The following is a 27536-nucleotide window of genomic DNA, read 5'->3' as shown; positions in this document are numbered from 1 at the left end:
TTTCTAATCCTGTCCACACTCAATGCAAATCTTAGCATCTTTAACTCTGCCACCTCCAGCTCTGTCTCCTGCTTTCTGGTCAGTGCCACCGTTTCCAACCCATATAACAAAGCTGGTTTCACTACCATCCTATAGACCTTCCCTTTCCCTCTTTAAACACTGTTCTGTGTTCTCTAATTATTGGTGATGGTAATACTAGAGACTACTTGCTGTTAAAATCGAATATGTGTCTTGTATTTGTTGAGAAACCACTGTAATTTATATACTTGACATGTGTCAATCTTCATAGCTAATTTTTGCAGTGTCACTTTAATCCCATCAATTTAAATGTGGTTCCAATACAATGAGAAACAACTATAAATAGGTCTGGGTGGTATGGCCTAAAATCCATGTCACTGTATAAATGAAAATTCTGTGGGTTTCGCAAAGCACTGCCATAATGTATTTGTATATACTTTTCAGACCAAATCTTTTTTTTAACAACTAACAAATGTTTTATGTTTTACTGATTAATATACAATTTAATGTAACTAAAAATGGTGCCCTTTATATAGGGTTGCCAACTGTTCCTGGTTTTAAGGAATTTGAAACAGATATGTTGGGTTCTGTAACGGAATGCTATTTGTTCCAAATTTTACACAGCACCAAAAATCCAAGTCCTGGACATCTACAATGCCAAGGACAATTGTTTGGCAATGCCGCTTCAAACCCCTATTCTAAACAATCCCTCTCACAAATCCACCTAAACCTGCATTGCCTTAGGTTGTCCCTTATTTTTGTTTAGGGAAATTGGAAACCCTGCTGTTAGTTGCTGAAATGCTTGTGAATGCCCTGCTACTCAGATTCAACTGCAGTTTTTCACGTCTCTTGAATAGAGGCACAGATGTTTTTGCTCTCTCTTATTCTTGCTTACTTGCTTGGTCACATTGCAGCTACCAAACAAAAACACCAGAAGACATGGCTTCTTCCTGTCCTCCATTTCTGTTTCAACCGACTCAGTAATCAGGTTGGTCCATATAGCACTCTGGATAATACTCTTAAAGGGGTATAGGAGTCAATCCACAAAGACATTGCCTTTAAGATATTAATAAATCAACACACAATCACATTTCCTGTTTCCTTTCAAATGCATGTGTTGTGTGCTTAAATGTGTTCACAAGTTTTTCATTTAGTTTTAGTATTTTTCTGCATAACATGCAATGCGGCCACAGAGAGCTTAAACAAATCCACACAGCCACATAAAAATGACAAGGGTGAGCTTTCTTGAAGGCTTTTACTGGACGTACCTCATTGTAAACTGAAATATATACAAAAGAAACATACAGGTATTTACAGGTGTAGAACCAAAGACAATAAATACGGATTTACAAAGCAATACATAGCAGACAGATACATTAAACAATAAACCTTTAAATGAGACTTACAAGGTGAGTGATTTCCACTGTCGGATCGAGACAAAGAGAAGCATGTAGACAGAGGTCCAAATTGCTGTATACCAGAACTAACCAGACCAAGGGGTTTATATACCTTAAAGATACGCTTCGGACGTGACCAAAATAAGAGATAAAGGTGTGCCTACGTGAGATACATGGGGTGTATTGTATTTAAATGTTTATTATGGGACCTACATGCTTTACGTGAGTTTCATAAACATTTATAACACCACTGTGAGTGTGGGACGTGACTGACAGGTGTGTTAGTAAATGACAAGACAAAGGGGGAGTACAGTTCGACAAAAAACAGTAACAACTAACAGCATGTGGGGCAGAACAAGTATACCTGTACTAAGTTCCTTCCATATTTTAGAGCTGGGCAAATTAATGCTGTGGTTTGCAAAAACCTCAACCTACTTGATCATCTCAACGAGGAAACAAAGATTTAAAGATTCATGTGTTGAGAGCATAAATAAATTATATTTCTGAGTCTAGTGAAGGTGAATTTTTTCCAGTACCACCTGGCCATTTAACATCTTTTGTGCAGCACATTGTAGCACTATGACATCATGCTGCTGAAGGTTTCCTGCAGACTCTTGCAGATGTACGTGGCAAGGCATCTGTAAGTGTGCACATTACCTACATCATATTTCAATTGATTCCTAAAGATGGAAACTAATATGCAATCAGTAAAACCTGCATGTTGTAGGAACAGTGGATGGTGCATCCATTCATATTCCCAGCCTTTTAGAACCTACTTACATTTTCTGTAAAGGGTTCTCAGTATTGGATGTACAGGTAATTTGCGATCACCGAAGACTCTTTATGGATATTCTAACCAAGGGGCCAGGGAATACCCATGATGCTTTTGTCTGTGGCAATTTGACCATGTGCCAGAACACAAGAAACAAAAAGTTTTTTGGTGAACATCTATGGGGAAAATCTCTGTTTGAAGCTCATTTTTATTGAGTTATTCTAGGTATATTTAACAAATAAACAATGTGCACAGTCCAAAGGAGTATAGAAATATTGAATACAGTAATCCCTCGCTATATCGCGCTTTGACTTTCGCGGTTTCACTCTATCGCGGATTTTAAATGTAAGCACATCTAAATATATATCACAGATTTTTCGCTGGTTCGCGGATTTCTGCAGACAGTGGGTCTTTTAATTTATGCTACACGCTTCCTCAGTTTGTTTGCCCTGTTGATTTCATACAAGGGACGCTATTGGCGGATGGCTTAGAAGCTACCCAATCAGAGCATGTATTACATATTAACTAAAACTCCTCAATGCTATAAGATATGCATCCCGCGCGGAGCTTGATTGTTTGCTTGTCTCTGCCTCTATCTCACCCTCTCTGACATTCTCTGCGCCTGACGGAGGGGGTGTGAGCAGAGGTGTATGGCGTTATTTCAGTGCCACTATTCTGAGCGCACGTAAAAAAATATTGCAAGTGCAAGTGTTGCATTTTGAGGAGAAATTTATTTTGAGCGTACAAAAGCTGAATTTGAGTGAACAAAATTCATTGCTGCGTGCAAAAAATGTATTTCAGTGTTTGCACTTATCCATATACACACACACAATAGCACCCCTCTCGCTCAGTTTTTCATTTGCGCTTGCTCGCAATGTGTTGCTTGCGCTCACAACATTCTCTGCTGCAAGCGCTCAACTCTCTGTACACCGTTATAAGTGTGCCACAAAACCAACCAATCACAGACTTGGTTTCAAAAATTCTGATTGGCTCTTACGGCAGCTCGCTAGCTGCTGCATTCCGGAAACAGTCCGAAATGTAGCTAAATCCAGCTAAACTCAATTAAACCCCAATTTGCGGATAATATCTTTAATTATTTTATTTTAAAATATATTATTTGTTAAGACTATCGTTGGTGTAGTATAATGTAGTTGCATTATACAACCATGCCAACTGACTGTTTCCGGAATGCAGCAGCTAGCGAGCTGATTGGAGACCGTAAGAGCCAATCAGAATTTTTGAAACCAAGTCTGTGATTGGTTGGTTTTGTGGCACACTTATAACGGTGTACAGAGAGTTGAGCGCTCGCAGCAGAGAATGTTGTGAGCGCAAGCAACACATTGCGAGCAAGCGCAAATGAAAAACTGAGCGAGAGGGTGCTATTGTGTGTGTGTATATGGATAAGCGCAAACACTGAAATACATTTTTTGCACGCAGCAATGAATTTTGTTCACTCAAATTCAGCTTTTGTACGCTCAAAATAAATTTCTCTTCAAAATGCAACACTTGCACTTGCAATCTTTTTTTACGTGCGCTCAATATTTTTTTACGTGTGCTCAGAATAGTGGCACTGAAATAACGCCATAGAGGTGCTGTTTGCTTAAAAGATACTGACGCTCCTTTAAAAAAATGCTGCTTTATTGCGGTGCTCGGCATATTTAAAAGCACAAAAGCACACGGATTGATTTTTTGATTGTTGCTTTAATCTCGCTCTCTCTCTCTGACGTTCTCTGCGCCTGACGGAGGAGATGTGAGCAGAGGGGCTGTTTGCACAGAGGCTGTTTGCTTAGAAGATACTAACGCTGCCGCGACAAACTTAAAAACACAAGTATTGATTTTTTGATTGTTTGCTTTTCTTTGCGAGCGCTTTCTTTCTCTCTGAAATTCTCTGCTCCTGAAGAGAAAAAGATCTATTTGCATTCTTTTAATTGTGAGAAAGAACTGTCATCTTTGTCTTGTCATAGAGGACAGTTTAAACTTTTGACTAAAGGGTGTTATTTCATGTCTAGAGGGCTCTAATAATGTTAACAGTGTGGGAGAGTTTATAAGGGCTTAAAATATATAAAAATAACTACACAAACATATGGTTTCTACTTCGCGGATTTTCGTCTATCGCGGGGGGTTCTGGAACGCAACCCCCGCGATCGAGGAGGGATTACTGGTATATAATTTTTTTCGGTCATATTTAATAAATATTAATGAAAATATTAAAATAAATGTATACATAATTTACAAATTACCTTCAAGTAGTTCAGGCAGCATTTGCATGGATGAAAAGAAAGAGAAATGGTTATGTACATTAGTCACAAAGAAACAATACAGGTAGTATGATCCAGACATGTTCTCTATAGCTCACCTTATTCAAAATCAGTATTACTGTCACAGATAAAAAGGGCCGGCTTTAGTGTATCTGATAAACTTTAATTCCATGAGCTGTTCATCCTTCTCCAGAAGATCCCAATTTAACTGAAGCTTTTTCCTCTTTAATTGCACCCTCTCCATTTCAAGATATATTAGCTCTTTATTACAAGAACATGTGTTCATCCATGCCGGGGATTCAGAAAGTGCCTTTCATCTGGGGATTGTTCAGAGGTTGAAACCTCACTAGGACAGATGAGGAATGCTGGGGCAAGGAAGTGTGGGCTAATGTTTTTGGAAAATCTTTACCACAGACATCTATTCCTCCAGATATTCCCTCTATAACAACAAGCCCAAAGACTGGCAGAATTCTTTCCTCCCCTGAGGAAGGGGGTAATGTTTTCATTTGCTCACCTCCAGTTCTGGCCCCTTATATCCTTAATTATATCCCTCTTCTTTGTCTCAACACTTGAGAAATCATTTTTCACACCTCAGTACCTGACCTTTGTTGTGATATGTAGCAATTATTGTTTTCAGTCTCTTCCCATCTTTAAGTAATTTCAGTGTTGGAAAGACTCCCATGTGCCTTAGGCAACAAGATCAGTATCTTGTTGGCAACCTTGTCTAATAAAAAAGCAAGCTCTTCTTTTCAAAAGTGTGCTTTACTTTTATGGCATGTGCCTAGCATTCTTTTTGTATTTAATAATTCCCTTTTGCTTACCTGGCAATTTGATTAAAAGTTCAGGTTTTGGGAACCGTCAAGTCTGGAGAAAATAGAACAAATTTATTGTATCTACTTACATCAGAAAGATCACTTGAAATGTGTTGATTTTTAGTGATGTTTTAGGCATGTAAAGACTGGTGCAGCCATACAGACCTGGAAGGGAGATGATGTCAAAATGGATGACACCTTCCTGAAAATCAATGCAGGGTGTGTGTGTTTGAATGTGAGGAAGAAAAAGACAGATTGTAGCGGTCTCGTTGATATGGTTTGCCTACTGAATGTGGAATGGAAATTAAATAGAATTATTTGGGAAAAATCCCGAGTGCACTGATTAGTGGAAAAACTAATGACCTCAAGGAAGTGGAGGTTGGAGAGGATAAATAAGTAAGAAAATCAACAAAGAGCTGGAAGATACACAAGTCTATACCAAAAAATCAAAGTGACCTGAAGAAATGGAGTGTGTTAAAAGGTGAGAAAAGTGGAAAAAGAAGACCTGTTATCGTTCCTTTTAAACAAGGTCCCATTTTAGACGCTTCTGCAAAAGCCTGTGTCGGACTCTCTAATAGGCTAACAACTTTATTCTCATGCTGGTGGCTTGTTACACTGGAACACTTGTAATTCATTGAAAAGAAGGACTGAGTTTGTCATATTCTGGTTATTGTTATTTCTGTTTTAAATGTTTTGATCTGCAATGTAATTGTCAGGAGGAAGTTATGCATTATTTTGTTATCTTGCTAAAAGATTGAATTGGTGTATTTTAATACATTATTGTTTTTTGTAAGATATTATGGTGAATGTGTTGTCCTTCTTGGTGTAGTATATGGAGTAATTTTGGGTTTAATATTCGCCTGACTTCCCACCTCTTTTAAAATAAAATATTTATCTGCTTTAAATTCTCTTTATGTGAATCAGGATGCTTTCCACGCCAGCCAAGTGTGCCACTGGTATTACAAGATGATCAAGCACTGAATGACCTAAACCTATAAGATATGCTCTTCTGCTTAAAACCACTGCCCTGGCTACATGGCTGCCAGTGAGTGTTGGGAATGATCCTGACTAGGATGAGCTCAAATCCTTGGGGAGACAGTGAGGATTGGGTTTCTTCTAATTGAGTAGTGAAAGGTGGAACTGGAGGCATAAGTGTGGACATTGCAAAAAAAAAAAAAACATTAGAACAGCAGAGCTGTGGAGACTGGAGTGGCAGTAATGGTGTTAGAGCGCAGCGAAGGAGACAGTCTCCACTAAATCTCATGTGATGGGGCAAGCGGCTTTTTACAACAGTTTACATACCAGAACCAGTGATGAGAAAATGTCACTTAAGTAATGCCATAAAAATGAATCTATTAACATTCTGTCATACAGAACAACCACCAACCGATGGTAATGAAATATTTGTCAACATCAGAATTAAATATTCAACACCAAACACAGAAATACAAATTAATATTAATAAATCTCCATTTTCTGATCAGTGAGCAAAGTGCTAAATCACTAAATACATAAGTAGTTAACATGATTTTCATGATGATGACTACTCTACAACATTAAATGCCAGATCACACACCCTTTAAAACACACCACCAAAAAAAATCAGTCAATGGGCTTCTTTAAAAAGGGCTATTTTCTTCAGGCCTCAAGACGGAACTGACAAGTGCAGGATGCACATGCTCACACATTAGCAAAAGTATGGCTAGAAAACTACAGGGTCCAAAGTAATGCTAATGGTGCCAGGCACAAGGGAAATTTCATGTGTGTGGTTGTCCAAGGCAATGACAGGCTGATATTTTGATGAATTTCTGGGATGCAAACCCGGCTATCCCTGTTTACTTGAAGGCTTTAACTAAAACAAGATATAATGTTTTATCGAAAAAGAAACAAAATTGTTTCCACTGTTACACGATGGTTAGGTTAATCTGAATGGCTTTGTCGATTATAGTTTAGCTGTGGAGCTCTTATGCTTAGGTTACGTGAACAAGTAGTGATGTCTCCTTCCAAGTAGTCTCAATTTTATGGCCCAGGAAGCAGAAAGGATGGAGCCAGTTGCCCTCACTGGGAGGTTTCTCTGCACTGTGGAGGAAGAAGTCAAGACAGTTAGCAGCAGTGCCCCCTTTTGGCTTGGGGTGGTAGCACATTCCTGGGATGAACTCAGAGGGTGATCCTCTGATATGCATGCATGACATAGGCTTCATAAAGAAATGTTTTTCTAGAAAAGAAACTGCATTTAATTTATCATTGAAAACATGGAAAACTTTGATGATAATGAGTAAGATGAGTTTTCCGGAAATGTTTTAAGAAAACATTAAATAACTGAGACAAGTACTATTTATTTGATTTTGGCAGAACAACAACATTTGCTGGGAGAAGGTGGGCTGTGTCATACATTCCCTATGTGCCCTGAATGCAGAGATGCCTCTGGTTATTTTCTGCCATTGTTGATACTGCACCTGCCTTCTTTACATCAGGTTATCATAATGATTGTTTCTGTCTGGCGAAAAAATAGCTGCCATTGAATCATCCTGGCGGATGCTGCATCCTGTTGATGGTTGGGGTTGAAGGAGCTCTTCTTCTGTCTATGTAAACCACTTTGAGTACCATGGAAAATACTATACATGTGTAATTATTCTTATTTTTCTTATGTGATATAAATATATATGTTGTTATTCTAGGCCTAAATATATATATATATACCAGGGGTGCCCACACTTTTTTGGCTTGCGAGCTACTTTTAAAATGACCAGGTCGAAATGAATTAAAAATTATATATATATATATATTGTGGAGGACTGCCGGCTTCCCATGCGGGTCCTCACCCCCAGGCCGCCAGGTGGAGCTCTCCCGACAGCAGGATCGTGCCCCGAGGTCCAGCAGGGCCTTATGGACTTTGTAGTGTTTATACACAGCCCTGCTGGATACCTTGGGGACCACCAGGAGTCGCTGTGAGGGGGCTTATGGGCTCTGTGATGCCGTATGACCCGGGAGTACGTCACGGTCACGTGACGGGAAGAAGTCACGTGACGGGAAGAAATCACGTGCTCCCGGGTTGAAGTAAAAGACTGATTGCCCTGACCCGGAAGGAATAAGGAACTGTGGACTGCTGGGACAGGAACACCTCCAGGACAGGGGCTATAAAAGGACGGTGCCTCAGTCCAGACACTGAGCTGTGCTGGGTGGGAGAGGAGCAAAGTGTCTGGGCGAGGAGGAGTGATTATTGTAGTTAGTGGATTGTTTATTTAGTAGTGAAATATATGAGTAGTGTGGAGGGTGCTTTGTGCTGTGAAGAAATAAAGAAGTCTTGGACTTTTACCTGGTGTTTGGAGTTGTACCTGAGGGTTCAAGGGAGCACTAGTGCCCCCTACTGCCACACTATATATATATATTGTGGAGGACTGCCGGCTTCTCATGCCGGTCCTCACCCCCAGGCCGCCAGGAGGAGCCCTTCCGACAGCAGGATAGTGCCCCGAGGTCCAGCAGGGCCTCATGGACTTTGTAGCATTTATACACAGCCCTGATGGATACCTTGGGGGCCACCAGGAGTCGCTGTGGGGGGGCTTATGGGCTCTTTTGTGCCTTATGACCCGGGGGTACGTCACGGTCATGTGACGGGAAGGAACAAAGTGCTCCCGGGTTGAAGTAAAAGACTGATTGCCCTGACTCGGAAGGAAAAAGGAACTGTGGACTGTTGGGACAGAAACACCTACGGGTCAAGGGCTATAAAAAGGCGGTGCCTCGCTCCAGACAATGAGCTGAGTTGGGAGGCAGGGTGGCTAAGCGTCTGGGAGAGTGGAGGATTATTATTGGTTTATTGTATTATTATTGGAGTATTTGGGAGAGGAGAGTGCTTTGTGCACATTATTGTTATAATAAATATCACTATTGGACTTTTACCTGGTGTCTGACGTGGTGTCTGAGGGTGCAAGGGTGCGAGCAAGCACCTAATCTGTCACTATATATATATATATATATATATATATATATATATATATACCTATATACCGAGTATACTTTATACATAAAATGTATGTTGTCGTACCTTGCATAACTGAATAACCTTTATGGCACAATTCAATACATTTATGGTCACTACAGTAGTTGGATTTAATAATCGTCATGTAGGAAAAGGCTGACTCGCATAAATAAGTAGAGCCAAATAATGCAGTCAAGGAGCTTTTGAAATCAGCCGAGTGAAAAATGATGGCTGTCCGATTAACTGCGATTTTAGTTCCCTCTCCTTTCTCTTTCTCAGATCGCTTTTTGGAAGGACGTCAGTTTCGTAGTTTTTGTGAACAGTTCAAAAATGGCTTTCCATATTTTCCTTCTTTGGAATAGCAATGATAGATTGACAGATCAGACAAACGCACTTCGATTGTGACATTGTGAGAAAAAATCCTCTTCCAATTCCACATCCAGCCCATACCCTCCCCAAACAATTTTTTTTTAAATCCCTTCTTTAGTCGATATAAATTGGAAAGCTAACTAGATCACAGCTGGAGTTTTGCAGTAGCTCGCACGTTTGATTGTGTGTGCGGGATGACCAGTGTGTTAGATGAGAACAGATCTCAGACTGGCCGCCCTGTATGTCAATCAAGTGGCAAATGCCATAGGGGGGATATATGATAGACTAACGTTTAAAAAAAATTTTTTTTGAATGCAACGCAATCTACCTGCACTACCTTTGCGATCTACCGTTTGATCGTGATCGACGCATTGGGCACCCCTGATATATACAGTATATATCTCCACTGACAGACTGAGGAGATCGTTCCTCCCCCACACTATGCGACTCTTCAATTCCACCCCTTAAATGTTAACATTATTCAAAGTTATTGTCTGTTTTTACCTGCATTTTTATTACTATTTAATTTAATATTGTTTTTTGTAGCAGTATGCTGGATTATGTGAATTTCCCATTGGGATTAATAAAGTATCTATCTATATATCTATCTATATAAAAATAAGCATAGTAAATATTATACTGTATATAGAGTATATGCAAGTATATAGTTTAGTGCTGGTGTGTATTTGTTAAATTGTAGTTCTTTCTCTAGTATAGCACCCAGCTCCTTCATAAAATCTTTTTCTGTCCTAGAGTAAGAAGATGTATTCCATATTTTTGGGTCTAATTTTAGGTTTTGCTCGAAAAATTAAACACATTCTGTGTCAAAAATCTGCAATAATAGAATATGAAGACAAGGGGGAGCTAGAGAGCCCCAAACCCCAACATGAACACACCAAGATAATCCTGGGTTCAAATAAATGGGTGTTTTATTCTTCTGTCTATGTAAACCAATTTGAGCGCCATGAAAATTGCTATACATGTGTAATTATTCTTATTATTCTTCTGTGATATAAATATATATGTTGTTATTCTGGACCTATATATATACCAAATAAATAAAAATAGGTATAGTAAATATTATACTGTATAGACAGTATATGCAAGTATATAGTTTAGTGTTGGTGTTTATTTGTTGATTACTTACTTATTTATTTGCTTAGTATTTTGTTCAGAGGATTTGGATGGCAGTGGTGGGAGAACTACATGGATTACGGATGATTTAGCAGTGATGGACTTCTTAAAATATGTCATTATAACTGTCTTAGGGTAAGCAGAGGAGGGTAGAAGAAGTGGTCATCTCATTCCAGAAGATATAAATTTAGCTACGTGCTCTGAACATTTGGAAATTGGAGTCTTGAGCTAATATTTTAACTTTTATAACAGATAACAATAAAAATAAATAATTGTTAATAGTAACATATTTAATTAAATATTTAAAATTTGGGATTTTTTTTCTTTCTAGGTATTTCTAAGATATGGAGAAGCTATATTAGAAGTTCTTAAAATTCAAAATGGAGCCTTATTCCACAATAATGACACAGAAGTTTTTCAAAGACAAAAAAGGGAATGGATTGCACCATCAACTTCAATAAAAGAAAATGAAGATTTTAATAGTAAAAATCCTCTTATGAAAGTAATATATCATCAGTTCTCTATAAATACAGTATTATTTATGCCTTTCAGAAAATCTTCATATTTTTTTGAATATACATCTACTGTTATATGTTATATTTTAAAACAGCTTTAACAATTATGTTTATTATTTCTCTAAATAATGATTTACTTTGCATGAGATTATATATTCAATATTTCTCTAATAAAAAGATATTGCTGATACAATTACTGAAGTTTTTTTTTTGTTCATAATGTATTTTTTAACAGATTAGGTCTGATGTGCCCACTGTCAGCTACTACAAAATTTCAGGAAAAGGAGCCACAGAGGCACCGTTCAACTTGTTTATTGTTGATAGAAAAACTGGTGAGATCAACATTACTCAAACTGTGGACAGAGAGGAATGCTCTAAATATAAAGTAAGTGCATTGACTTGTGTACAGAAATACAGCTGCCTGAAATAAACTACTTTTATATTATTTAAGTTTATAAAATTACTCCCAAGCAGACGCCAGAGGTCCTGCACAAAATACATGGAAGATTATTTGTCTTTGAAAGATCAGAGTGTGACATTTTGTAGCACAAACAGCATTTGTGAATTTCCCCTTGGGATTAATAAAGTATCTATCTATCTATCTATCTATCTATCTATCTATCTATCTATCTATCTATCTATCTATCTAGCATTTACTAATGTGTCCTTGTTGTTTTGAGCCATTGAAGTCTTTCCCACTTTGGTCCTTTTGCCCACATTCTTTCTCATAGCTACAGGAAGTAAATATCGAGTTCTATTAATGTGTTTCTCTTCACATACGTGCATGGTTAAACTCTTGTGCAAGTTGCATGTTCCAAGTCCTGTACCTTACTGGAAGTTAAGCAGGATTGGTAGAGGCAAATTGTTCATACTTTTTCTTAATTACAAAAAGATTAACTTGTGAACATATTTAGGGAGAACCCTAACTAAATTAAACTGAACAAAGTGTACTTTTTAAAATAATTTAATGAATGTAGAGATGCACAATGCTGATGAACTGTGAAATTCATTACGTATTGAAAGCCATGACAGATGTGCCTCTAAAAGGGGATGGCAAATACACTTCCAGTTAGCTCTGAAGCTAAATACACATACTCTAAGTCAGTGAGTTCAAGTAAGTGAAATCTCTAAGTTCTGAGATTGTCAAAGGCACACGTAAGCTCTAAATCTCTGTTATTCTGCATTTTACCTTATACCGGGGTGTCCTTCTTTCATAGTATTGTCATAAGCAGAAGCACTTATACATGGTAAGTCCCCAGAGTTGAATAATCAGAGGGAAAAACACTTTAATTCATAGTGAGAGAAAGATCAAGCCAATAAAGAGCTTTATGAAAGAGAAAAGCTAGAAAAGAAAATCAACCTTCACCAGCCTTGCAGCTAAGGGAGAAACATGAACTTGTGTTCAGTTTGGCAGATCAATGTTCCATTAAACCAGGAGCACTTTTTTATATTACATACCCTAAAACATGGCTTCCACAGGAGCTCCAAAATTAATCAAGGTGAATGAAAAAATACGTGTTCCTAGTTTTTGAAAGAAGTATTCCTGCCATTATATTGGCTGATCGAGTCCTCTTTAATCCCTTTCCATTTATCTCTGACTAACTAGTTGTCCACGCACACTTTCACCCCCAAATTTACACATCTCTAATAAATTGGTGGACAGTATTTTGTGGTAGCAGGAAACCTTACTGTGGGCTATCAGAATGGAAAGCAGATGCAGAATAAATTGTTTTTTTTGTGCTGTAATAGTCACAGTTCTTCAATGACAGTATTATTAATTGTAGTTTTAGTGACAGACATAAAAAGGTGACGATTTTGCATATGCAGATGCCACTTTTAAATGTGTGTGGTGTAATAAAGTTGCACTGATTTGCAGGGCAGATGTATCAGATACAAATGATTCTGTAGAGAGTCTGTTCATAAGTGACAGAAGAGTAGATGTAATTGAGGCTGAACCAAACAGACGTGCACAGCAACTCATCAGCACTACACACAAACCAAACTACAGGGTGATCATGTGGTCTGATGTCAGTTATGATGATCTGCTGCCTTTATTTGCACTTATTGCATATGATAATTTAAAAGCCAAATGTGGAAATGTACTGATCGACAAAACCTTTGTTTGAGGGGCTTTACGAATCATGAGTGAAAAATGTTGCAGCTTACTTGTAAAGTGTTTTCATTTTATTGACAACCTTCTTGCCTTACTTGCCTGGTCAGAATGTTGTCGTTGTTAAATCCCATGGTTTGGAAAGGTCATTTGATAATGAAGCAATGCAAACCTCATGTAATTCCTCTGATGAAAATACAGCAAATGTTTATTGGTAGCCTAACAAAAGTGCTCAGGGTCTAAAAACTGCTGAAAAGGTAATCCCACTGATATGTTCTATTTTTATTGTATTTTTTTACATTTGTTTTTATCTATTTTTATTTTTTGTTTTAAAATTTTCTTAGCTTAACCTGAATAGCTGAAAATACCTCATACTATAATAGTAACTACTAACCAGAATAATGTTTTAAATATTTTTCCTCCCTCTCTCTCTCTTTTAATCTCTTTCTCTTAAAACAGATAATTGAAGGATCAGACTCTATTTGTTTTTAATATTTTTTAATAGCTGACCCCTTACCCAGCCGGCAGCTACACTACCAAGACCTGCGGCCTGGATGAATTACTGAATTACGGACCTACAAATACCAAGCTGTAACTCTAACAAATAATATTTCCCCCTCAATCGATGGTTTAAACACAAGCACACAAAAGCAGATATGTAAAATAGGTGTATAAATATATTAAATGAAACACAATAACAAAAAATGCAAGTTCCACACATAGAAAATATATATATATAGATATGTATATCCGTCCATCAAAGCAGCAACATGAAAACACCATATATACAATAACAAACCCTCCCTTGCCCCTGTAACGTATAACAAACACAAATAACAATAATGAATGAATACTGAAATGAAAATGAATGTGAACTTGAGTCCGGGTATATTACTGTCCTGAATACAGATGATTGATCCAGAAAAAATGGATGTGTTTGAATCTCCCGAATAAATGGAACAATCTCACCGTGTTTCCTTGGCGTATGGTGGATAATGAAGTCCAACCCCGTGGTTTCTGGTGATGATGTAGTGAATCCGGCAGAATGAGAAACAAACAGGTTACAATGCGCGATGTGAAAAATAGCAGGAATTGATGATCTGTTGTTGTTAAATGAAATCTCCGTCTTTCTCCTGCCTCCTCTCTCTTCCTCTTTCCCTCCTGATCGTTTAAATAGTAAAGAGCCGGATGTAACTGAACGTGAACAGGTGCTTTCCATCCTGGGGCTGCGGTCTCTCTCCCTCATCCGTCCCCTCTGCACTTACGGGGACAACATTCACTGGCGTACACATAACGAACAGTAAACGGGACAATGGAAATAACACGCACTCAGCACATACATCGAATACATTATTACTATGTAGCCCCGCTACAATTTGACAATTGCCATTCTGTGCTCTGATGGCTATCAAATATAATTCTTAGATTTGTCATTGCATGCTCTGTCCACCTCTCTCAATTGTACATAATCTCAAATGCTGCTTCTGTGGTTTGTGCTTCTGTCCAACAACAACAACAGATATTTCTATAGTACATTTTAATATAAAAAGTGTGGCTCAAAATGCTTTACAGATGTCAAATAGAAAGTTAGAAAAGAAAAACCAAGTAAAAAAGAGATAACAAATCTGCACAATCTTATAAAACATGCATATATAACTAGTAGAAGAGTGTTGTCATTATATACAGTATTATGATGTAAGTCTCTAAAGATGAGCACAGAAGAAAACAAAAAGCTTGAATTACAATGGAAAAAAAAAAATCTGCAGGAGTACCAAGGCCAAAAGACTGCCCAGGCCCCACTGGCCATTCTACCTAATATAAATGTGCTTAAATCATATCTCATTGTTTCTGGGCTTCATGTGAGAAGGTTTGATGAAGTTGGTCTTGTGGTCATACTCCTATTGAATTCTTTTGCACTACTTGTACTATTGTGTAGTAACTATTCAGGTTTAAGCTTTGCCATTATTTACTGTACTAGTGCTGCTGTGGTTTCCTCAGAAAACCTAGGTGGTGCTCAACTAATGGTTCAAGCCCAGTGGCCCCCTCCCTCCTAAGTCCTTACTCATCAATAAGCTCCTGTTTCAGCCCAGATCTACCCGTTTATACAGTATGTCAAGGTATGTCAAATTCATCACACTGCGAACTCAGCCTAAACCTCATATCAAGCATCAACAGCTGTTCTTTACACAGAATCTTTCTGGGCAGAGTAGGATTTTAAAAGTTTAACTGATGTTATAGGAAAAAATCAAATTCTCACTTTGAGGATCTGTTCAGAAAATTTTCAAAACCTGGCAGGATCCAATCAATAACATTTTAGAATAAGGTTTTAAAGCACTGAGGAAGCAGATTCTCTCCCAATTCCTTTTTCTTTTTCTTCTCCATTCATCTACTGTATATTCACTTATTAATTCATCTATTTATTTATTTTTTACTGGGTTTAAGTTTTATTCTTCTGCCCATGCTCTCTTTCTCAGGGGTGGGGGTTGATTTGTTTTCAATCCTATTTTTGTAAAATTGATCTATTTGTATGGAATGTTGTGTGATTTCAATAAAACCAATAAAATAAAAATGAAAAGAATTTTAAAAGTTTAATAATGAACACATGTAAATTTATTTCCCAAATTACAAATGTGGTCTTTCTGTTGTTTTGCATCCTTCAAAGACAATTGTGATATTATAGTTCTTTCTCTAGTACAGCACCCAGCTCCTTCATAAAACCTGTTTCTGTCCTAGTGTAAGAAAATGTATTCCATGTTTTTTGGTCTAATATTATATTTTGCTCAAAGAATTCAACAGATACTGTGTCAAAAATCTGCAATAATAGAGTATGAAGGCAAGGGGGAGCCAGAGAGCCTCAAACCCCGACATGAACACACCAAGATAGTCCTGGGTTCAAATAAATGGGTGTTTTATTACAAAATACCTTGTATACATAAGCACAAGCACAAATCATCTCTCCTTCAATCACATCTCCTCTCTCCATTGCACTGCCCTCCTCCAGCCGAGTGTTGCCTTCCTTCCTCCGAGCTCCGACTTAAGTGAACAAGACAGTGTGGTCCCTTTTATTGAGGACCCAGGAGCACTTCCAGTGCCAGAGCTGTTGCACGTTGGAACCACTTCTGGGTCCCATGGAAGTCCCACATTACACGGAGTACATCTCCCTGTAGCACTCTCTTGCAGTGCCCATGAACCCCAGCAGGGCTGCACTTCAGACCACAGTACCCAGCATTCCCTGCTCGTTCCCGAATGGGCACTGATATAGAGGACCACTGCCATTTAGCGATTGGGGTGAATAAACGTCCCCTAGAAACAGTCCTTCCCTGATCTCCTCTTCTGTCCTGGCCGACAGGTACTACACATATTTTAATTTGGGACACCTGTCCATTTATTGGGGCTTCCTGTCTGGGCAAGGAGCCTTCTTCTCCTTCATCCGGGATTCCTGTCCATTCACCTGAGGAGGTTTTGTTTGGGTATGGCACTTTTCTCTCTTTCGGCCAGGATGCCTGTCTGTCCACTTGTGGCCTCCCTTCTCCTTTTTGGGATGCCTGTCCATCCCATATGACACTTACAAGAGGAATAAGGAAGAAGAAAATGCAGTAGCACTGCAACTGTACACAGACCTTTTATTGTTAACTCCACCTATTTGATGAGTAGACCAATCTAGGGTTCTGGGTCTACTCCAGTCCCATGGTTTAAGCCACTCCTTGTTAAACAATAATATTTATGCAGGGCCTGACTTTGTAAGGAAACTGACTCCTCTTACCCGCCACAAGACTGTAAAACTAATTAGAACTGATCTGCATGTCTTATTTCCTTCAAATATGTACTATATTATATGTTTTATTGCAGCTCAAAGGACATGCATATGACAGTACCGGAAAAATGGTTGAAAGTTCAATAGACCTGGAGTTTTTTATCGATGATGTGAATGACAACATTCCATTTTTTCCCTTACCATTACATGCAGAAGTTCCTGAATTGAGCAAACCAGGCAAGAAACTGTCATTTTTTTTTGGCCTTATTCATTTGTTTCTTGGATGCAGATGGTCTTTGCTTATTTTATGCAATTGTTTCCTAATACATCGTTCACATCTACTAGAAAGCTCAGCAAAGAAACTCACAAAATGCATGCACTATATGTAGGATTTGTAGTAAATTACAAAGTGATTTATTTATAATTTTATTTATGCATGGTAGTTTCACTCAGGCTATCCTAATTAGCATGTCACTAGTTTTTCTGTTTCAGTGAGCGAAATATTAATCACAATAAAATAATTTATTTTGAGTGATCCTGACAAAAACAATTATATTTTCCTCACTTTTGAAATTGGGATTTGTCAACAAATGACAACAAATTAACAAAACACACATACGTCACAGGGTGGCATGGTGGCGCAGTGGGTTTTGCTGCTGCCTCGCAGTTAGGAGACCCGGGTTCGCTTCCTCCCATTCCCCCTTCTCCCCGTGCCCTCTGGGGTACTCTGCGATTGGTGATTCTAAATTGTCCCGTGTGTGTGCCCTGCGGTGGGCTGGCGCTCTACCTGGGGTTTGTTTCATACCTTGCGCCCTGTGTTGGCTGGGATTGTCTCCAGCAGACCCCCGTGACCCTGTAGTTAGGATTTTGCAAGTTGGATAATGGATGGATGGATGGAAGGACATACGTCACATATAGTGATTATCATTTGCATACATCCAATGATTTACCTTAACTTAAATATATACATAGGAGGGTTGATCACAGAAAGAAGACAGATCTCCAACCCTCAGACTTACAGTGGCATTAAGCAGACATTAGGGAATCTACATTGCTGAATCCTAAATGGTTTTGTAAATGTCAAATGTGCAAGACATGTTTCAGTCTAACATCTGTCAGTATTAGCCAGAAAACTTCATATGTCCTTTTTAGAATGACCTTGCTGATCACTATGCTATAAGTCTGGAGGAGTTATACTGGATACCCACCAGTCTTCTGTGTCTTTTAAGCCTATATTTTCTTTCGCCATAGTGACTCATTTTATCAGAACCATAAGATCTAACTGTCATCCTTGAGGTGTAGTGTACAGTATGTTCCTTCAAGAACATAATAACTTTTTTTTTCTCTCAGGGCATTTCCCTACAGAATTTAAGGACACACCCTGCAATATCAGGGCATATAGCTCCAAAAGACCTTACTCTTGTAATTTTCAGGTGCATAACGTCTATGAACATTAAAGACATTTCTAGACAAACAAGAGGCTATAAGGTAACTATTGCAGAGGAACCTTGGTACATTGGGAAATCTACAGCACAGTACATGTCTTAACATTAAGTACTGTATATAGAACTGGTCATTTGAAAACATCTCTATCCAAACATCCTCTTGTTGCATGGATCTTGCACTTTGTATTTAACTCCCGCCCTGCGGTCTGCTGGCGCCCTGCCCAGGGTTTGTTTCCTGCCTTGCGCCCTGTGTTGGCTGGGATTGGCTCCTGCAGACCCCCATGACCCTGCAGTTAGGATATAGCGGGTTCTATAATGGATGGATGGATATTTAACTCCCTTTTATATTCCTCAAGCAGCATAACAAGGTCGCATTAGTATTTAAACATGTAAACTGCTAAGAAATAAATACAAAAAAAAGTCCAGCAACTTGGAGAAATTTCAAGTTATGAAATACCATCCAATTAAAGAATATAATTTTCTTATATTAATACTACTGCCTTACTTTTGAATTCAAACTGTTTTATCAAGAAATTATTATATATGTCAGTTTCCTTTTTTATCTTTTTATAGGTACTGTTGTATTAGTTCTTAATGCAACAGATGGTGATGACCAAAACACAGCTAATGCTCAGCTTGCTTATCAAATACTGAACAAGGTTCCTGATGATGGAGTAACTTTCTTCATTGACAATGATAAAGTCATTCTGGGTGGTTATTCTCCTGATAGGGAGGTAAATAATTTTACAAAATTTTTATGGACGTTGTTATTACTGATAGTTATGAGGGACATTCAAAAAGATTCTGCACTTTTTTTTAACTCTAGTTATTAAGAATTTCAAAAACAAATGACATCACTTTTCTACATAGTCACCTTCATTTGCGATGCAATTTTCCCAGCTTCGCAACAACTTTTTAATGCCCAATTACTACTCCTCCCACCTTCACCGTTTCCAACAAAAATATAAAAGTATGGAAACTTTTTGAACGTCCCTCGTACATTTTCGCTATGTTTTGCAACTTTTTAAATGGTTAGCAATGTTTTTAAATATTTTAATTGTATCTTGAAGGCTTTTGAGTCAAAAACGAGGACTCATCTGTAAGTGCAATAAAAAATGTCCCATCTCAGCCACACAAGTGGCATGTTCTCTCTCAGATCTTATAGACCAGACTCAGACCAGACATAACATTGCACTTGCATTCCTGTAACAAATGGATTCATTCTATGCACTAGCTCTTAGTTTGCACAGTAAAGTTAATGAGAATTAACCTAAAATTAGATTCCATAGAAAACTGACCTCATTTATTTATTAAGGAAAGGTATGCAGTATCCAATGCTCCACATGAAAGAACAATAAAGGATTAAGCCAACTTTAGCAACAATTACTGCAATTACAAGGAGTTATTAAAGAGTCCTTCTCAGTGCTGGGGTGTAATTTAGTTCCACTCCTCAACACACAACTGCTTCATCTTGTGACCAACAAGTACATCTTCACATATAAAGAGTGTAACATTGGCTGAACATCATTTTACCAAGAGACAGGGAGAAAACTATGCTAACAATAAATCAAACCTTAACATAGAAGCAGGAGGTTATTGGATAAGGCTAGCCTTCCTATTAGTGTAATGTTTAAATTATTCTTGTGAGAGATAAGTTTTTTTATTTATTTTACAAACAAAGCTCAGGCACACCATAACTGTTTAATCTTGTAAAAGATGACCTATAATACATAATGAATTGATGCCTGTTAATCAGTGGTGCCATAATGGGAGACCATTTCTAGTATTAGGAGTGGATGACATCATGAAAGACATAATGAAAATAAATGGCAACAGATCCTTAAACATTTCAAGTCTCATTGTAGCATGATAATGGGCATTTGGTCCAGACTTTGCGTAGGCTATTCCAAAACACTAAATTCTTTTCTCTTCAGATATTCCAATATGGATGCTGCTTCAGCTCATGGAGCTGTAGGACAAAGCTACATTGCCCTGTTTTTCCTTTACAAGGCAAACAGGACTTTGACTTCTGGCCATAAATCTAAGCAGTAATCTTGGAATATGCATTTAACTTCAACAACAGCCAAAGTGAAATTCCTTAGTAATTTAAAGGATGAGTCTCTCTGTGTCCCTCTGTCAGTTGATAATGCTTCATCAGTCATAATCAAATGTCTCCTTGCGCCTCCCAGATTCTTGACTAAAAGGATCCATGATTAACTCATATCTCATCGGAAATGTGTTCCAGAACACTTGAAGCAGATTCTAGGGTTCATTGTGATTCCTGAAAATATTTTCTCCTGAAGACACTTTGGCAGACCATAGAGATCCTTGGGAAGATCCACTACATCTTGAATTTTTCTCAGTTTCTCTAGCCAGTATTGCCCTGGTTAAGATTTGGTGGAGTTTTAGAACCTTAGAAATTTCTATACAATCCTTTCCAGTATGATAGAATTTAAAATTTGTTTTCCTGAGAATTCCTGTTTATCTCTATGGTGAAAAGGGTAAAAATTAGACAGATATATATATCTATACTAATAAAAGGCAAAGCCCTCACTGACTGACTGACTGACTCACTGACTCACTGATTCACTCATCACTAATTCTCCAACTTCCTGTGTAGGTAGAAGGCTGAAATTTGGCAAGCTCATTCCTTACAGCTTACTTACAAAAGTTAAGCAGGTTTCATTTCGAAATTCTACGCGTAACGGTCATAATGGTCGACAACATCCGCCATGTTGAACTTTCTTATTTATGGCTCCATCTTCACGAAAATTTGGTAGGCGGCTTCCCTGAGCTAACCGAAACCGATGTATGTACTTATTTCAGTGGTAAGACGCCACCGTCGGCCGCCATATTGAACTTTCCAACGATCTTTGTTACTTATGGGCCCATCTTCAAGAAATTTGGTACGCGGATTTCCAACGCTAACTGAATCCTACTTACGTACATATATACGTAATATAGCCTGCAGCTCGGTCACCATGTGAGGCGGCGTTGGGTCCCCCATCCCAACGCCTCCCAAGTTGTTGGCTGCCTGCCTATATAAGGCTGTCCGTCGCGCCGGTCCCTTCCTTGCTTCACCACGGGATTCACGTCTCCCTGCTGATAACTGCAGCCTTTTAATTTAATCTACGGCTTCTCCGCTGTTTTATTGTTCATTTATTACAATTATAGTTATTGTGTAGGTATTTTAGACTTACTTTACATTGTTCAGGTACCCATTTCCTTTATCATTCCAACCGTACCCCCATTAACATGTCTATAGAGGTGATCACCATCGATCAAAGAACTGTCACTTACCGAGTGGTTTCCATGCCCAGAGATGGCACCTACCTTTTCCATTCTCTTTGTTACATATTGCACGGCCATATCAGACTCACTCTTGATATCTGGAGGAACATTGTGTCTTTTGTATTGTATGACTGGGACAGGTTCAAGGTGTGGACTGATGACGGTACAGGAGATAATTATACTACACAGGAGCACTAGAAGAGTGAAATGCTTAAGCCCTTCACCTATGGTTCTGCATGTGAGATGATGGCTGCCGCTGAATTGTTCAGTTGTCGCTTTAAAATGTACCGAAATGGCCAAATATTTTACACCTTTGGACAACCACCAATGCCTCTTAAACATCTTAGATTCACAGGTGACGATTTGAGTAGTGAATACTTTGATGTTTATGAATGTTTAAACTCTCAAAAGCTGGATGCGAATTTATCGATGAAACCGGTTGTATGCTTACAACGCTTGGCAGATGCCGAATGTCACTTCAACACAAGTCCTACAAATACTGTCGTAATTGAAACAAACCATGAAACTCAAACCGATTATGACAGATGCAATCCAAGCTGTGAGATCTGAAACAAGATTACTTTTCACATGGCCAACTGTACGTTGCATGCTCAAGAGAAAGCTCAGCGCACAGCTTGGTCATATTACAACCGGAGGGCCGAACTGACAACGTGGTATACAAAGAGACAAATAATTATTGGTATATTTTCCCTCAGTTTAAAAAGGTTTACTTTTCTTCTTCATAAAATTTTATAGTATATGCGCTGCAAAGCGGGTATTTTGCTAGTATATTATATACTAGCAGAATACCCGCGCTTCGCAGCGGAGAAGTAGTGTGTTAAAGAAGTTATGAAAAAAGAAAAGGAAACATTTTAAAAATAACGTAAGATGATTGTTAATGTAATTGTTTTGTCACTGATATGAGTGTTGCTGTCATATGTATAGACACAGACACACACACATACACAGACACACACACATACATATATACAGTATATATACATATACATATATATGCATATATATACATTGTGAACGATAGGGGGCGTCCTCGCTCCCTTGAACCCCTGTCCACGACTCCAGACACCAGGTAAAAGTCCTCAAATCGACTTTATTTTTCTTCCACAGTGTACAAAGCACACTCTACTCCACAATACTCATATAAATCACTAATAAACCACAATAATACAAATAACCAATCCTCCAGCTCCCAGACGCGTTGCCACCCTTCCACCCAGCTCAGCTCGTTGTCTGTGAGTTTCCATAGTCCTTTTATAATCCCTGACCCGGAAGTGTTCTCAATCCCCAGTCCATGTGATCCTCAATCACTTCCGGGTCAGGTAAAAGCTCTTTCTTCAACCCGAAGTCCCCGCTCTTCCTGTGACGAACCTCCGGGTCACAGGGCACAAGAAGCCCTCGGTCCTCCCTGCAGCTCCCTCCTGTGGCCCCCACGGCATCCAGCAGGGCTTTGCATAAAAACTCCAATGTCCATGATGCCCTGCTGGTCTTCTGGGGACTTCCACACTGCAAGGAGGGCTCCACCTGGCGGCTTGGGGGTATTGGCCAGGATAAATGGCCGGCCATCCATTACAACATATACATATATATATACATATACACATATATACATATGCATATATAGCAAAATACCCGCGCTTTGCAGCAGAGAAGTAGTGTGTTAAAGAAGTAATGAAAAAGAAAAGGAAACATTTTAAAAATAATGTAACATGATTGACAATGTAATTGTTTTGTCATTGTCATGAGTGTTGCTGGCATATATATATATTGTCAACGGCACCCGGGCACAGACAGGCAGACATCTTGTTTTTCACAACCACCACACGTTTATTTACACTATATACAGTTCATTGGTCACAAAGACCCCCAAATAATGGTCACAAAGACCCAGTTCAGTGCACAAACCCCAAATCACACAAAGTCCTGGCCACAATGCCTTTCTTCGGCGCCTCCACTCTCCACTGCTTCGTCCTCCTTCCACCCGACTCCAGCCCTGAATGAAGGGAGACGGCCCCTTTTATAGCTGACCCAGATGAGCACCTGGTGTTCCCGGCATTCCTTCACGCCCCAGCGTGGCGGAAGTGCCGGCTGTCCTCCCGGCTGCTCTCCGGGCGGCGTTATAAATCTTCCCCCCAGCACTTCCTGGTGTGGCAGGAGTGCTGGGGAAACAAGTCCCCAAGGCATTGGGGCGCCTCCTGGCGGTGACCACGGGCTCCTACAGGAAAAGGCTTCCATGCCCTTGACCCGTGGTCCCCAAAGCAACCCGGAAGGTGAACCCCACGTGATCCAGGCAGGGCTCTGACCCTCTTCCGGTCCCTCCTGGCATCCCGGCCGGGTCATGGCCCCTGGCATCCCTGACAGTGCCCCACAGCCAGCGAAGACCACTCGTGGGAAAGAGCGACCCGTCCCGCGAGGGCAGCAGAGTCCCGAAACGGGTCCTACCTGAGGATAGCCGGGGTCCGGCCCCGCACTCCTAGCAGGGACAGGGGCGGAGACACAATCTGAGCACCAACCCATGGTGCATCCCTGTGCCTCGCACAGGTTGTGCTCCCCCCTTTTACCGGCACCCCGGGGCCTCCTCGATCGGCACCCTCCGAGACCTCCGCGCCTTTGTTCCGAGCCACCTGCTCCCCGTAGGCTCCTCCAGCTGTGAGCGCAGCTGCGCACCGGCAGAGAGATCATTCCGCTGACGGCCCGACATCAGAGGGCTGTTCCGCCACGAAGGGGTTCCTTCAGCCCGCCCGGGGTCCGTCCCTACAAAAGAGAACACAGGGGCAGAACCGCTGCCAAAGCACCCAGCTCGTGCATGCACGGGCAGCGTTCCCCTCCAATCACCCCGCACTTGCCTGATCGGCACCCTCTCCGCGCTTCCGTGTCCTCTCGATGATGGAGTCGCCGGCACCGCCTGCTCTCTCTCTGCCTGCCTCAGGGATTCCCTCTGCTCCCCCAGAGGGCAGCCAGCCATACGCGTGCACCCAGCAACGCTGCCTCACCATATTGGAGGAAGCAGCACCCAGCCGCTTAATCCTCCCTTCACTCTGGGACGCCTTGACGGTACGCGACTTTGTATTAACAAACACAAGCCCCTTTCCCGTCTGCGTCCCTACAGTACAGCGCGAGGCCGCAGCCAACTCGGGCGAAGGGCGCTAGGACCCGGGGCACTAAGCAGCCCGTGTCCATTCTGCGCCCTCTCGACTCCCCTCGCCGCAAGATACAGCCATTAGCGCCAAGACTATTTGTCGGAGGGCTGCTTACCAAACTGCTCATCGTTATCACAGCCATTTTCGGCAGACCCTCCCAGTTGCTGTACGGAGTCGGCTGTACTCACCAAATCCGCCGTACCTCTCCGGCTGGAGATTCCAGCGCCGCGCCGTCCCGCTGTCAGTCGAAACTTCCGTAAGGTCGCGAGCGCCTTCTTCTCCAGATCCCGCACTGCAGCCCGGAGGGCACGTAGCAACTGTAACACACTCTGCTCTGCAGGCTGAAGGCACGCCCCCAGCTCCGTCAGAGCAGCCAGCAAGGACAGAAAGTCAACCGACGCGGAGCCTACCTGTACGTCAGCCTCCGACGCCGCCACTTCCTGTGGGCCCTCTCCTCTGGCCCAATCGGTCTCCCCGCCCGTGATTTAACGTTCCTTGGTCCCGCCTCTCTTCGTCATTGGCGGGCACCCAAGACACACCGCCCAACCGCGTGCCTGTCAGGGGAGGGACATCCGTCCGCGCCATCTTGCCGCCCTTTTCTCGGTGTCGATATGCCTGCCGGCAGCTCTTTTGTTGCCAGCAGTCTTCGAGACGCAGCGTCTCCTTCTCCGCAGCCTTCGCGGCTGCCGCCGTGCTGCCAGCGCCTGCAGACCGACATCGCCCGCCACCGACGTGAATCCGGGAAGTCCCTGCCTGAGAAAGAAAACACGCCGCCCCCCGGCCGGCTGCCACTAGGCAGGGGACTCACCTTCCCGGACCCGCCCAACCGAGGACACCTCCTCGGCGAGGCTTCTTCCGACGCCATGCCGCCTCGGCCTGCAGCAACGGCACGATCCCTGGAGACCGCTGCTCTCCTGCTAGGCATACCGCCCGCCAGCGTCAAGGGCGATGGTAACAAACGGACCCCTGGCGGTCCGTGGGTTTTTTCTCCGCGGGCTGTGTGCACGCAGCACCCGCTGAACGGGTGGTGTCCCCTGCTGCGCCCGGCCGTCCACAACAAATTTGTTTGTTGCAGGTCCCCGCCTTGCAACAGGCGGAGTATCCTGCTGACTACGCCAGATGTCAACGGCACCCGGGCACAGACAGGCAGACATCTTGTTTTTCACAACCACCACACGTTTATTTACACTATATACAGTTCATTGGTCACAAAGACCCCCAAATAATGGTCACAAAGACCCAGTTCAGTGCACAAACCCCAAATCACACAAAGTCCTGGCCACAATGCCTTTCTTCGGGCCGCCTCCACTCTCCACTGCTTCGTCCTCCTTCCACCCGACTCCAGCCCTGAATGAAGGGAGACGGCCCCTTTATAGCTGACCCGGATGAGCACCTGGTGTTCCCGGCATTCTTCTTACGCCCCAGCGTGGCGGAAGTGCCGGCTGTCCTCCCGGCTGCTCTCCGGACGGCGTTATAAATCTTCCCCCCAGCACTTCCTGGTGTGGCAGGAGTGCTGGGGAAACAAGTCCCAAGGCATTGGGGCGCTCCTGGCGGTGACCACGGGCTCCTACAGGAAAAGGCTTCCATGCCCTTGACCCGTGGTCCCCAAAGCAACCCGGAAGGCGAACCCCACGTGATCCAGGCAGGGCTCTGACCCTCTTCTGGTCCCTCCTGGCATCCCGCCGGGTCATGGCCCCTGGCATCCCTGACAATATATATATATATATATATATACACACATATCTACATATATACAGACACACATTTACATACACCTATATCTATTTATCTATATATGTATATCTATATCTATATCTATCTATATATATATATATATATATATATATATATATATATATATATATATCTATCTATCTATCTATCTATCTATCTATCTATCTATATATATATATATATATATATATATATATATATATATACACATATCTCCTTTGGGGTGCGAGGAGCTGTTGCTGGGGTGCCAGAATCCACTGAGGAAGAAAAATTTAAAACATTATTTGTACAAAATCTTAATTTATCTATCCATTCCTAAATAATTAAATGGGCAGGCTATTTCGTATCAGTGCAATATGCTGCTTGTTAAAACGGATGACTCGTAATCTTACGTATTTGTTCAAGTTCTATTTAAATTTTAAATATAAGTAATTTTTATTTGGTCGACAGAAATATGTTTAGTAGGAATTAAAGTTAAATTTAATCATCATTGCATAAATTTTTCTTCACCATAGAAATTTAAAGACAAAATCCAACTTCTATTCCTACCAAAGATATTTCTGGCGACTAAATAGAACCTACTGTAGTATATCCAAATTCAAGCTATTGAGCTGTCGCCTGCCTGCTCATCACCTCGCCGCTCTTACTTTTTTTCCGTTCATTTAATCTTGGCTAGTCGCGAAATATTATAACATGGAAGGAGGATTACACCGAGTATGGCTTTACCAAAACAATCATTGATGTCGAATAAAGTATCTATGATTCCTAAAGCTTAATTTGGTGATCTGGTTTT

The 27536-nt window shown here is 40.8% G+C and overlaps 1 protein-coding gene across 3 annotated transcripts in view; it reads left to right on the top strand.

Moving 5' to 3' along the window:
• LOC120530295 (desmoglein-2-like) overlaps positions 1-27536 on the top strand; it is a 61930-nt gene that overhangs the window by 9424 nt on the left and 24970 nt on the right. For 2 of the 3 annotated variants that reach the window (XM_039754665.1, XM_039754664.1), the window contains exons 3-6: positions 11068-11238; positions 11487-11636; positions 17211-17352; positions 19134-19294. In XM_039754665.1, coding sequence (XP_039610599.1) covers positions 11068-11238; positions 11487-11636; positions 17211-17352; positions 19134-19294 — 624 coding nt within the window. Of the gene's footprint in view, positions 1-5302; positions 5739-11067; positions 11239-11486; positions 11637-17210; positions 17353-19133; positions 19295-27536 lie in introns of those variants that run through there. The other variant, XM_039754666.1, reaches the window with a different exon arrangement.

This window comes from Polypterus senegalus, chromosome 5 (assembly GCF_016835505.1).
Source record: "Polypterus senegalus isolate Bchr_013 chromosome 5, ASM1683550v1, whole genome shotgun sequence".
Classification (NCBI taxonomy): domain Eukaryota; kingdom Metazoa; phylum Chordata; class Cladistia; order Polypteriformes; family Polypteridae; genus Polypterus; species Polypterus senegalus.
This window is presented reverse-complemented; position numbering and strand designations above follow the sequence as displayed.